This window comes from Lithobates pipiens, unplaced genomic scaffold (genome assembly GCF_037356315.1).
Source record: "Lithobates pipiens isolate NorthernLeopardFrog02 unplaced genomic scaffold, aLitPip1_a1.2 Scaffold_22, whole genome shotgun sequence".
NCBI lineage: Eukaryota > Metazoa > Chordata > Amphibia > Anura > Ranidae > Lithobates > Lithobates pipiens.
This window is the reverse complement of record NW_027507784.1, coordinates 87677130-87691320: the sequence shown is the minus strand read 5'-3', so window position 1 is coordinate 87691320 and position 14191 is coordinate 87677130. Positions and strand designations below refer to the sequence as shown.

The 14191-nt window shown below is 44.6% G+C and overlaps 1 protein-coding gene across 5 annotated transcripts in view; it reads left to right on the top strand.

The window, feature by feature from the left end:
• The window catches only part of SPEG (striated muscle enriched protein kinase), a 496800-nt gene that overhangs the window by 284725 nt on the left and 197884 nt on the right, over positions 1-14191 (top strand). For all 5 annotated transcript variants that reach the window (XM_077447841.1, XM_077447840.1, XM_077447842.1 and 2 more), the window contains 3 exons: positions 3639-3814; positions 6419-6507; positions 13991-14166. In XM_077447841.1, coding sequence (XP_077303967.1) covers positions 3639-3814; positions 6419-6507; positions 13991-14166 — 441 coding nt within the window. The remainder of the gene's footprint in view (positions 1-3638; positions 3815-6418; positions 6508-13990; positions 14167-14191) is intronic.

Sequence of the window (14191 nt, the reverse complement as noted above, 5' to 3'; positions counted from 1 at the left end):
TGCAGTTCCTCTTTAATTTGTTTTAACATTGAATTTATACGTTTATGGACTATTTACTTTATGTGGACTCTATTATCTTTACTGTTAACTGTTTTTGGTGATCATAATTTTCTTTAAAAAAAATATTTGATACGTAATGTAGATATATTGACACATTTATTTTTTTTGCACAATTTGGTAGTATTATGCACAGCGCAACAATATTAGGTTAATGTTATTTGCGCAATTTTTTTTTCTTTTTTTTTTTTTAGCACTTTCTATCTATTTACAATGATTAATGTCTGACACCTAGGTATTACGGATGCAGGGGGCCCTATACCAGGGGTCTCTAAACTATCTAAACAAAGGGCCAGTTCACCGTCCTTCAGATTTTAGGGGGATGGACTGTGGTCATTGGGAGTAGAAAAGGTCCCAAAATCAGTGGAACAAAGGTAATGCCCCATTGGGAGTAATTGTGCCCCATTAGTGGTGCCATTGGGAGAAATTGTGTTCCATCATTGGGGTCACTGGACCCCATTGTTGTTGTTACTGGGAGGAATTGTGCCCCATCATTGGGGTCACTGGGCCCCATTGTTGTTGTCACTGGGAGGAATTGTGCCCCATCATTGGGGTCACTGGGCCCCATTGTTGTTGCCACTGGGAGGAATTGTGCCCCATTATTGGGGTCACTGGGCCCCATTGTGCCTCTTCATTGGTGTCAGTGGGAGGAATAATGTCTCATTGTTGGTATTAGTGGATGAAACAGTCCCACAATGGCTGGATAAGAGCAAGCAAAGGGCCGCATCTGGCCCCCGGGCCACAGTTTGTAGACCAATGCTGTAGAAAAAGGTATAGATACACATCCATATCTACAGCAGAGAATGTTCCAGAGGTGAACTCAAATGAGACTTCAAGTGAGAGGAACTTTATAGTTGGGGGACACTTACACATCCAGCAGCTTCAGTTGTTTCATGGCTAGGTAAAGCACTGGCAAGGTTCTTTAGAACGGAGAACCTTCATTTAAGATTGTAGGATCGGTTTCCAGCCACGAAGACCAAATTTCATAAAATTTTGGTGAACATCCTCTGCTGTTATGTGAAGCCGTTTATCGAGGCAGAGCAGAATTTATCAGGGATTTCCATCTGTCCAGGGTCGAGGGGGTTGAGATTTCACCATTAGCAACGTTTGATCATAGCATCAGCCCCAGTATAATCAGTTAGGGCTAGGGATCACACTTGAGCTACAGCAGAATATGTTCTAGAGGTGAAATCAAATAAGTCAACAAGTGAGAGGAACTTTATAGTGAGGGGGGGTTGACCACTTGCATCTCCAGCAGTTGGAGTTGTTGCTTAGTTATGTCAGACATCAGCAAGGTTCTTAAAGTGGTTGTAAACCCTTACAACCAACTTTGACCTAGAGGTAAGCCTAGATTAAGGCTTACCTGTAGGTCCAAGAAATATCTCCTAAACCTACACGGTTTAGGAGATATTTGGCGAAAGACGGGCACCGCTGTCTACGGCGCATGCACCGTAGACAGCGGCGCGCAGGCGCACTGAGCGCACCGCGGTCAACGGCGATATGCCGCGAGTGGCGGCTCCCGTGCGCATGCGCGGGAGTGACGTCATCGTGGCTTCACCGAATGACAGCGGCGGAGCTGCGAGACCCACCGAGAAGATGGATGCGCCGGACTACAGGGGACAGCGGTGACTTCGCTGGCTCCTATGTCAGGTAAGTGACACATAATGGACTAGTATGCGATGCATAGTAGTCCATTATGATTTACCTTTGCAGGGAATCAAAGAGGAAGTAAACTCAACAGGGTTTACTTCCTCTTTAAGAGCACTATCCTGAGTTTCCAGCCACGAGGACCACATTTTTTTTTTTTTTTTAAGTTATATTTATTGACATTTCAAGATGTGAACAAAACACTACAAAGCCTATTGGGCATACCCAGGCTCAGTCACTACAACTACCAAACTAAGAGAGAAAAAAAAGGGCAAGGCATTACATATAACATGCATAACTACCTAAACCACTGTACGCTCAACCACTTGTGTAGAATATCCAAATCAATCTGCCGATTCTACATATACCCTACAAAGCTTACTTTAGATACTTATGAGATAAAGTGTACATTATAATTATATATTTGCATTCGCGTCCCCCCCCCCCCCCCCCCATGACTATTGACCGAGCAACCCAGGGGTGTTTATGAGATCAGAGATGCCACTTGGGCAAACGCGGTACTTAGTGGAACGATGCTAATCGTCCATCGAGTCTGCATTAGTGGACAGAGAGTCTGTCCAAATATCCCATACTTTGTGGAATTTTTTAGCACAACCGCAGGACAGGTAGGTAGCTTTGTATAGTGGTAGAGCCGCATTCACTAACCTCTTCCAAAAATGTAATGAGGGTGCAGATGATGCCTTCCATCTGAGTACTATAGACTTATGGGCATAGTAAAGTAATAATCCTAGCAGGGTTCTGATTGCCCGGCGTGGGGCCAGGGGTTCCACAAGTCCCAGCAGACATACCTCTACAGACAGTGGTACAGGAACGGTGGTGACGGTCAGAATAGAATTGGTTACCTTAGCCCAAAAAATTTTGATCTGAGGACAGCTCCAAAATATGTGAATGAAGTCCGCTGAGGATGAGTTGCATCTCCGGCAGGAGGCGGGAATAGAAGGATACATTTTGTGCAGTCGCACGGGCGTGTAATATACCCTATTTACTATTTTAAATTGCACTAATGTATCTCTAGCTGATACTAGCTGTGAAAAGGGACACTCCCACCTTTCTTCCCAATCTTCAGTGTCTAGTGTGAGGAAGAGGACCCACATTTTTTTTAAATTGTCCAAACATCCTCTGCTGTTATATGTAGTTGTATACAGAGGGAGCACAGATATTATCAGGGATTTCCATTTGTCCAGAATCAGGGGTGAGAGGGGGGTGGGGTTAAGGTTTTACCATTAGCAAAGTTTGAAAATAGCAGCTTCAAAACGCTGACTATGCGCGTCCGACTTGTCTCACACCATTTTAGGACAAGTTTGCCTGAGTCTAAATCCCCAAAACAATAACAGGGTGTCAGGAAAGATGAAACAGACAGAGACAGAAGTACAATCAAATCACACTTGTTTATTAATAAAAATAAAAAGGTAAATAGAAAAAAGCGTAGTCAAGCATAGCCAGAGTCCAGTAGCCAGATCGGGTAGTCAGCCAGTCCAAAGTTCAGTAACTGGATGGGTAATCAGCCAGGCCAGAAGTCAGGGATCCAAGGAGAGCAACCGCAAGCAGGATAAGAAGCCAGGGGGGATGTCAGCAAGCCAGTTTTGAAACAAACAGCAGGAGATGGTTCCCTGTGATGTGACCAACGCGAAGGCAAATGAAAAAGTGAGCAGGAAGGCTTTAAATAGGCAGGTCAGACGAGCATCATCGGGAACAGCTGGTAACTGTGGAAAGAGAAGAGAGCTGGCAATTAGCCGACAGGTGAGCGGCCAGCCCAGAGGAGGAAGGGCTAAGTCAGCCCTGACACAGGGGCATTTGTAAAAAAAAATTTATAATGTGTGATATATCAGAAGGGCTTTTTATGTTTTTGCCATGCAATTTATTAAAGATTATCCAAATCAAGTATCTAAAAATCTTGTTCTTTTCCTTTGCAGCACCTGCCACTGATTCTCCTGCTCACCGCGGCACTCCTAAAGATGTTCTGAGTCCCATTACATCTGATGATGAGTATTTGAGCCCCCAGGAAGATTTAAGCGAGCCCGCCACACCCCAGCACGTAATGCCTGGCAAAGCCACTATGGTGACCTTCAAAGCCCCTCCCTCATTCAAGGTGAGAAAAGCATGGGAGCTTGTCTACCTGGCTGTCTAGATCAGCCTTTTTCAACCAGGTTGCCTTGAGGTTTCTTCAGGGGTGCCTTAACAAAATGCCTAAAAATTGCCTAAAAATTGTATACAAGCTGGCGTGTGAATGAAGCCTGCCTTTTAGTTAAACAAAGCCGCAGGTTTTCATTGTGCACCATTACAACCGTCTTGCTACCGGTGTCCTAACGACCATCATCGTTAGGACGCCGGCATGATGGCATCATCAGTTGATAAAGAGGATGTCAGTCACCTGCATAGCATCCTTGTTTGACCCTCTCCATCAGCGTTGGGGGTCACATTAGCTGAGTGATGGAGAAAAAACTGAGGGAGAAGATAAACATAGGAATACTATTCAGACCAGTTTGCAAAAGTGTATTTGCTTTGGAAGAATACTTGTAGATGTTGCTGCATTATGTAAATCTATTAGAATAGATTAAACTGCTCTAGATAATACCTATGTTTACTGCATTATACTGATGTGCCTTGAGAAGAGTGTAATACTCCATCAATAAAACCTTAGAATTACTGGTAAAAACTTAAAAAGTACACAGACATAGCTTAGGAAAGTACATTTATAATACTTACCATTTCTGCCTCCAATGCAGTTATTTTTTTTTTTATTTTTTTTTACATATTATAGTTTTGTTAAAATTTTCCACCATACATACAAAAAGTTTAAAATGGTACAGCATGGAAAAGAACAAAAGAGAGGAATACTACATCTGATATACATGATGACTATCATACAATGCAATGACAATTTGCTCGCCAAGAAATGTAAATGCATATGGCAGTGTTCGATGACTCTTAGCTAGAATGCCTGCATCTCTGTCTACAAGACAATATTAATGCCTTACCTGGGGGAGGGAATGGCAGGGTATTCAAGTCTTAATAATTGGGTAGACCTACTCAACCTACAAGGGCCAGATTACCATCCTTTAGACTCTGGGGGAGCCAAGATGTTAACAGTGGGAGTTAACAATACCTCGGACTTGGTGGTCAGTAAAAAAATTACATAGCGATTGTGGTCAGGTAGAGGAGGAATAGTACCCCATCATTGGTATTACTAGGATGAATAGTACCCCATTGTTTGTGTCAGCGGGAGGAATAGTGCCCCATTGTTGTTGTTAGTGGGAGACCTAGTGCCCCATTGTACACTGTTGGTGTCAGTGGGAGGAATAATGCTCTAGAGTTGGTGGCATTGGAAGGAATAGTGCCCCATTGTTGGTGTCAGTGTTAGGACTAGTGCCCCATTGTTCATTGTTGGTGCCAGTGGGAGGAATAATGCTCTAGTGTTGGTGTCAGTGGAAGGAATAGTGCCCCATTGTTCATTGCTGGTGTCAGTGGGAGGAATAATGCTCTAGTGTTTGTGTCAGTGGGAGAAATAGTGCCTCATTGTTGGTGTCAGTGTGTGGAATAGTGCCCCATTGTTGATTGTTGGTGTCAGTGGGAGGAATAATGCTCTATTGTTGGTGTCAGTGAAAGGAATGTTGCCCCACTGTTGGTGTCAGTGGAAGGAATAGTGCCCTATTGTTGATGTCAGCAGAAGGAATAGTGCTCCACTGTTGATGTAAGTGAGAGGAATAGTACCCCAATGTCGGTGTCAGTGGAAGGAATAGTGCCCCATTGGTGTCAGTGGAAGGAATGGTGCCTCATTGTTGTTGTTAGTGGAAGAAACAGTGCCTCATATCAGTGGGAAAAATAGTCCACCATGGGCCTGGTATAGGCAAGCAAAGGGTTGTATTCAGCCCATGGACCATAGTTTGGAGACCGCTGGTCTAAACCAACAGAAGGTCTGAAAGAAAGATTAGGAAAGGCAAGGAAAAGAGAAATGGTGGAAGAGCATAAAGAGGAGGAATTGAGAAAGAGGGGGATCCAATGTGCCCAGGAGGAAGAGAATAGAGGGTATCTATGGTAAAGTTGGGCCATGGACTGTTCCTTCCTTATAAAGGAATTAAGTTCTGAAGACAGGAGATTGGCCGCTCGGTATGGGTGCCATTCAGAGAATGCTTTGCATTTTCCGAATAAATGCAGAGCCATTTCTCCACCTCGTCCGAGAGAACTCTATTAATTTATTCAAAAAATACCAAACATTCTTGGAAAGGCGCCCATACCAAGCCAATCTCCTGTGTTCAGAATGCAGCAAGGCAGCCACTCGACGAGGGACCTTTGAAGCTTGTGGACATCACTGGAGCTGTGTCTACTGTGATTTCCTGCATCCAGGGGCATTGGGCAGGTATGGTATATACATAGGAGAACTGGAACAGGTGCAGTTGAGCTACTACCTCCTGTGTAATGACTGGTGAGCCTCAAGAACACGGCACTCAGCCTGGGAAGCCTCTGCAAACCTCCATGTATAATCCATACAAAAAAAGGAGAAAGGCTGGTGCCACAGAAGTCAACTAAAACCTGACTTCCATGGCACCAGCCTTTCTCTGTTCTTTTTTGCATGGTATATACATAATTATAATGGTCTAAGTTGGAACTATGTATAAAATATCCATACCTGGAATTCATGTTTGTTGTGCAGGTTTTCCTTTCCTTTGACCAATCTTGTTATTTTTATTTTTAGGTGGCACTGTCAGACCAGATGGTGTTTGAGGGCCAAGAAGTCATTCTGCGAGTACATGTAGAAGGGGAACCCAAACCTATGATTAGCTGGTGAGTGATATCTACACAGAAGCATGCGAACATTCTGTCTGCCTCCTAGTTCATTATGGGCTGGATGTAGAGCTGGGTTGTAGACTGTGATAGTCCTGTCTTGTATAGAACAGTATGTATGAACAGTTTAGTATTATTGGTATACAGAGTGGTGTTCATGTGTAGTAGGAATATTATCTCCTTCTTACACCCTATGGGGTTGATTTACTAAAGGTAAATAGCTAGTGCATGTTGCAAAGTGCAGTTGCTCCAGAGCTTAGTAAATTAGGTAAAGCTTCACTTTGCCAAGAATAACCAATCAAGGAAAATAAAAACCTGCATTTTTGCTTGCACATGATTGGATGATAGAAGTCGGCAGAGCTTCTGTTCATTTAATTAGCTGTGGAGCAGCTGTTCTTGCAGAGTAAAACTGCACTTTGCAAAGTGCACAGTCGATTTGCCTTTAGTAATTCAACCCTAGAGTGTTTAAAGAGGAACTGCGGTCTGCTCACATAATTTGTAATAAAAACACTTTTGCCGTTCTGAAGCTTCCCTCCAACCACTTTGCATATTATTTTATATATACTGTGATTCTGTACTTGCCAAATATGCTGCAGAAATCTACCTCCACTGAGTCTGGCTGCAGCCATTTTAACTGTTGGCAGCTGAAGCTGCTGCCTGTTCACTTCCTGGATTTACACAGAGGCACACCTCCAGCTCTGCAGCCCTGCAACTCTCATTGGCCCTCTTATGACTCACCCCACCCCCCCTTCCTGGCAAACACTCATGAGATTCAGAGCGAGAGTTGTGCATGATGTCATAAGCCTAGGCTAATAACCAGACAAGAAACAAGAAGTGGGCTGTATAAGGTATTTACTGGCAGAAAAAGAAGGTTTTACTATCCAAAGTTAAAACAACAACAAGGGCAGAAGATTTAATAGATGAGAAGTTGAAAAAATGACTGAAGGTCCGCTTTAATGTCTAAGCCCCTATACACACGGTCGGACATTCCGATGGAGAATGTCCAATCGGACCGTGTGTGGGCTCCATCAGACTTTTTCCATCAGAATGTCTGACCAACAAAATTTGAGAGCTGGATATAAAATTTTCCGACAACATGATCTGTGCTGGCTGTTAGTGTGTTATATTTTTCACAGCGCAGTATATTATTTTAATTTTTTAACTCTAAACTGGTAACCTGTAGACAAGTTAAACCATCGCCAATGTTTTAAACATCGCCAATGGAGATTTTTGAGTGCCAATGTTTGTCGCCATTCCTCGAGCGGACACAATTTTGAAGCATGACATGTTGGGCATCAATTTACTCGGTGTAGCATTATCCTTTACAATATAGAAAAATATTGGGCTAACTTTACTGCTGTCTTTTTTTTTTAAAGTGCGCTTGTAAGACAACTGCACAAATACGGTGTGACATAAAGTATTGCAACAACCACCATTTTGTTCTCTAAGGTGTCGGAAACAAACAAAATAATGTTTGGGGGCTCTAAGTAATTTTCTAGCAAAAAATTATCTTAACTTGTAAACAACAAATCTCAAAAAGAGGCCCGGTCCTTAACCACTTGGGATCCGCGCTATTGCCAAATGACGGCATTAGCGCGGACCTACTTTTCCGGGACTACGTCTATTGACGTCGTCCCGTGCACGAGCGACCTGCGCGCCCCCTAAGGGGCGCGCGCGGCGCGCTCTGTGATCGGCGAGTCCGCGAGACTCGCCTGCTCACAGATCCGAGCAAGGGGTCGATCCCGACCCCTTATCACGTGATCAGCTGTCAGCCAATGACAGCTGATCATGTGATAGAACGGAGCCGGTAATCGGCTATTATTCCTCCTCGCGCTGTCAGCGCGAGGAGAAAAAAAAAAGAGCCGATCACCGGCGGCCGTGATCGGGACATCAGTCCCGATCATGGCCAGCCCTGCTAGTGCCCACCTGCCCCCTGCCAGTGCCCACCTGCCCCACCTGCCCACCAACATTAATAAAATGTTAGTGCCACCCAGCAGTGCCCACAGTGCCACCCAGCAGTGCCACCCAGCAGTGCCACCCAGCAGTGCCCACAGTGCCACCCAGCAGTGCCCACAATCTGCCTCAACAAAGGTGCTGCACCCCAGTGCCACATATCCGTGCCCATCAGTGTCATCTACCAGTGCCCATCAGTGCTGCCAATCAGTGCCCAGCAGTGCCACCTATCAGAGCCACCTATCAGTGCCCATCAGTCCCATCTATCCGTGCCACCCATCCGTGCCACCCATCCGTGCCACCCATCCGTGCCACCCATCCGTGCCCATCTTTGCCCATCAGTGCCGCCTTATCTGTGCCTATTAGTGCCGCCTTAACTATGCCTATCAGTGCCCACCAGTACAGCCTATCAGTGCCCACCAGTGCAGCCTATCAGTGCCGCCTCATCAGCGCACTTCAATGAAGGAGAAAAATGACCCGTTTGCAAAATTTTATAACAAACTATTAAACATGACTTTTTTTTTTTTTTGCATCTTTTTTTGTTTGTTTAGCAAAAAATAAAACTCCGAGCTGTAATTAAATACCACCAAAAGAAAGCTCTATTTGTGGGAAAAAAAATGATAAAAATTTCATTTGGGTACAGTGTTGTATGCCTGCGCAATTGTCATTCAAAGTGCATCAGCGCTGAAAGCTGAAAATTGGTCTGGGACTGAGGGGGGTTTAAGTGCCCAGTAAGCAAGTGGTTAAAGAGGAAGTAAACCCTGGTGGGTTTCACTTTCTCTTTATTTCCCTGAAAAGGTAAAGCATAATGGGCTACTTATGCATCACATAGTAGTCCATTATGTGTCACTTACCTGAAACCAAAGCCTGCAATGTCACTGATGTCCCCACTAGCAGGGAGCGTCCATCTTCACCCCACTTCCTTCCGGGGCCCGCGAACTCCAGCTCTGTGACTGGCTGGAGTCGTGTGACGTCACTCCCGCGCATGCACGCAGGAGCCTCCAGTCACGGCATGACCCCTTTAGAGACGGCACGTTCTGCCCTTTCTAAAGTGCGCATGTTGCGCAGACATCGGCGCATGAGCCATAGTCACTTGCGCATGGCTTTTTTGTAAATAGCTCCTAAACTGTGGAGGTTTAGGAAATATTTCCAGCACCTACAGGTAAGCCTTAACCACTTCCCGACCAGCGCACGCCCAGGGCCGGATTAACATAGGGGCTATTGGAGCTGCAGCTCCAGGCCCCTTTCTCAAGATAGGCCCATTTGCCCAAAAAAAAAAAAAAAAAAAAAGATCGACTTCGAGGATTGTAGCTCGGCGATCAGGAGTCACAGAGACCCCATATTTGGTGGGTAGGTAGCTAAAGACCCACCCCAGCACTGGTTAAAATATGGGGCTGCTATCATCTATGGTTTCGGAGATACAGGGCTCCTTGCGCAGCCTGTCAGAAGCTACATACAGAGTGGCAGTATAGATACAAGCTGGAAGAACACTCTGCAGCAGACTGAGAGGATGAACTCACAGTGCTTATAATAATTATTTGTATATTACTTATGATAATTAACCCCTTGGCAACCAGGCCCATTCTGAGACTTCTCTCCTACATGTAAAAATCATCTTTTTTTATGCTAGAAAATTACTCAGAACCCTCAAGCATTATATATTGTTTTAGCCAACACTCTATGGAATAAAATGGTGGTATTTGCAACTTTTTATGTTGGAAAGAAACTGTTTCATTCATAAAAAAAACCCACTAAAGTTATCACGATTTTTTGTTGTGTATTAAGCCATGCTTTACATTTTTTTACAGGTTACATGTTTAGAGTTACAGAGGAGGTCTAGTGCTAGAATTATTGCTCTCGCTCTAATGATCTTGGCGTATGTAACCTGTGTGTATCTGGCTCTGATACTAACCAGTGCCTACCCAGGGACTGACTAGTATCTCTCCCCAGCCTGTCCCCACACACCCTCTCACCTGCTGCCCTGTGAATGGGGCAATCACTCCCGCAGTGTTATTGTGTTCTGCCAGTGAATACAATGATTAGTGTTGCTAACTATAGCTGGCAGCACTGATTGTTTTGGGGAAAACCTGACAGGCTGGTTGCACTCAAGTCGGTTAATAGGTTGACTTGTGTAAAACCAGCTAGCCCATACATAGATCGACTATGGCTGGTCTCTGCTTAATTGGTGTAATTTCAATCCATGTCTGGCCCGCTTAACCACTACGCAGTCCCTAAACATCCTTCCACAAACCTTTACATTTTTCCTTCCCAGATTACTTCATCCTCCTCTCCTATATATAGTGCACACTGTCATACTCTCCACACTTCTCTCCTATACATAGTGCCCACTGTCATACTCTCCACACTTCTCTCCTGTACATATTGCTCACTGTCATACCCTCCACACTTCTCTCCTATACATAACGCCCGCTGTCATATCCTACACTCTCCTCACCTGTACATAGTGCCCGCTGTCATACACTTCTCTCCTGTACATAGTGTCCACTGTCGTACCCTTCACACTCCTCTCATATACAGTGCCCACCGACATACCCTCCATACTCCTCTCCTATACATAGTGCCCACCGCCATACCCTCCATACTCCTCTCCTATAAATAGTGCCCACCGCTATACCCTCCATACTCCTCTCCTGTACATACTACTCACTGTCATACCCTCCACACTCCTCTCCTATACATAGTGCCCACTGTCATACCTCCAACACTTCTATCCTATACATAGTGCCCACTGCCATACCTCCAACACTTCTCTCCTATACATAGTGCCCACTGTCATACCCTCCACGCTCCTCTCCTGTACATACTACTCACTATCATACCCTCCATACTCCTCTCATATACATAGTGCCCACTGTCATACCTCCAACACTTCTCTCCTATACATAGTGCCCACTGCCATACCTCCAACACTTCTCTCCTATACATAGTGCCCACTGTCATGCCCTCCACACTCCTCTCCTGTACATACTACTCACTATCATACCCTCCATACTCCTCTCATATACATAGTGCCCACTGTCATACCTCCACCACTTCTCTCCTACTATACATAGTGCCCACTGTCATACCTCCAACACTTCTCTCCTATACATAGTGCCCACTGCCATACCTCCAACACTTCTCTCCTATACATAGTGCCCACTGTCATGCCCTCCACACTCCTCTCCTGTACATACTACTCACTATCATACCCTCCATACTCCTCTCATATACATAGTGCCCACTGTCATACCTCCAACACTTCTCTCCTACTATACATAGTGCCCACTGTCATACCCTCCACTCCTGTACATACTACTAACTTTCATACCCTCCATACTCCTCTCCTAAACATAGTGCCCACCGTCATACCCTCCCTCCACACTCCTCTCCTGTAATTACTGCTTACTGTCCTACTCTCCTGTACATAGTGCCCACTGTCATACCCTCCACACTCTTCTCTTATACATAGTGCCCAATTTCATACCTCTGCTGTGCATACTGCCCACTGTCTTACCCTTCACACTCCTCTCCTGTACATAGTGCCTTCTGCCATACCCTCTGCACTTCTCTCATGTACATAGGGCCCACTGTTAGACCCTCCACATTCCTCTCCCTCACCTGCACATACTTCCCACTTTTATACCATCCACACTCCTCCCCTATGCCTCTTACCCACAAAAACTGTTCTTTAAAATTATATGTTAAAATGATATGTTAAAATTATATGTTCCTCAATGTTACCAGCTCTAGAATGGGCCCTTTTGTCAGTTCAACTAAAGGAAATCTCACAGTCCTCATATTTGTTCTGCCCCATTATTAGTACTTATTTTATTTTGTAATTACTATTGTGATGTATAGAGGAACACAGGGGATGTCAGCTACTCTAAATATAGCACTTGTAAAAAAGCGTCCCTAAAATATATTTGAAATGTTGACAACCATGTACTTAGGCACTGCCCAAGGGCCACGGGGTCAGTAGGGGCCCCATGAGAGGCTCCGGTGATAGTAAAGCGGTAGTAAACTTTTCTAACATTACTACTTTTTAGAGGCCCTTGGGGAGGTTATACAATAATATACAAGTGTGCCCAGCATATTAGCACATTAGGGTACACTTAAATTGTCAGACTGAGCCCTCCAGTGCTGTGCTGTGATCAGTCTGGCGGGGCCCGGGCACTTCCATCTTCACCCGGTCTTCCTTCTGGGTTCGGTGCCTTCCGTCATTTGCCTTGGCCAGGCTGCGTTGATGTCATTCCCTCTTTCTCCCATCCCCCCTTTCTCTCTTATCCTCCCTCCCTTACCGCTCACACCTCTTCCATCCCCTTTCTCTCTCTCTCTTCCTCCCTCTCTCTCTTTAATTTAATTTGTTATAACAAAAAATAGTTTGCATTTTTATTTATTTATTGTTTATAAAAGGCCCCATCAAAATCCTCAGCACCAGGCCCACGATGTTCTTAATCTGGCCCTGCGCACGCCGATATACATTGGCAGAATGGTGCTGGTGGGCAAAAGGGCATACAGGTATGTCCCCTTTAACAAGCGGTGCTGCTGGCGCGTGCGTGCCATGTTCTCCGTGACCACGGGTCTTGCGGACTCTATGTTCACCAGGTGCCCACGATCGTGTCACGGAGAGGTAGAACAGGGAGATGTTTTTGTAAACAAAACATTTCCCCGTTCTACCTTGTGACAGGACAGAGATCACTGCTCTCTGTCATCGAGAGTAGTGATCACTGTTATGTGTGTTGTAGCCCCTCCCCCCTCACAGTTAGAATCACGCCCTAGGACACACTTAACCCCTTCATTGCCCCCTAGTGGTAAACCCTTTCACTGCCAGTGTCATTTACACAGTAATCAATGCATCAATTGTCACTGTATAAATGACAGTGGTCTCAAAATAGTGTAAAAAATGTCCAATGTGTCCACCATAATGTCGCAGTCCCGATAAAAATTGCAGATCGCCGCCATTACTAATAAAAAAAATAATAATGAAAAAAAAAATGCCATAAAACTATCCCCTGTATTGTAAACTCTTTACCAAAAATACGTAGAAGAATACATATCGGCCTAAACTGAGGAAAAAATCGTTTTTTTATATGTTTTTGGGGGATATTTATTAGAGCAAAAAGTAAAAAATATTGCGTTTTTTTTTTTTTTCAAAATTGACGCTATTTTTTTATTCATGTTCAAATACCATTTAAAAAAAATAATTTTGTTTTGAGAGCCACGTTGCATGACTGCACAATTGTATGACTGCACAATTGTCAGTTAAAGCGACGCAGCACCGAATCTGGTCAGGAAGGGGGTAAATCCTTCCGGGGCTGAAGTGGTTAATACAGGCTTACCTGTAGGTAAAAGTGGTTATATAGGGTGTACAAACACTTTAAGTGGTTAACATGTTTGTTTAAAAGAATGTTGGGAAAAAAACAGTGCTCCCCTTCAAACAATATCCTGCTTTTTAGATTAGGCTGGAACACTTTGGTTTTTGCTCTCCTCTGAGAAATATAATAGATGGCTTGTTCTATCCTTCCAGGTTAAAGAATAAGCAGCAGCTGAAAGCAGGCACCAAATGTCACGTGGTCGAGGAGGAAAGCGGGATCTTTGCACTGCACATCTCTGGGACCGATAAGCGGGACTCCGGATTCTATACCTGTAAAGCAATAAATGAGTACGGGACTAAGCAATGTGAAGCCAAGGTGGAAGTACGAGGTAAGGTTCCCGAAAAGTGTTGGTG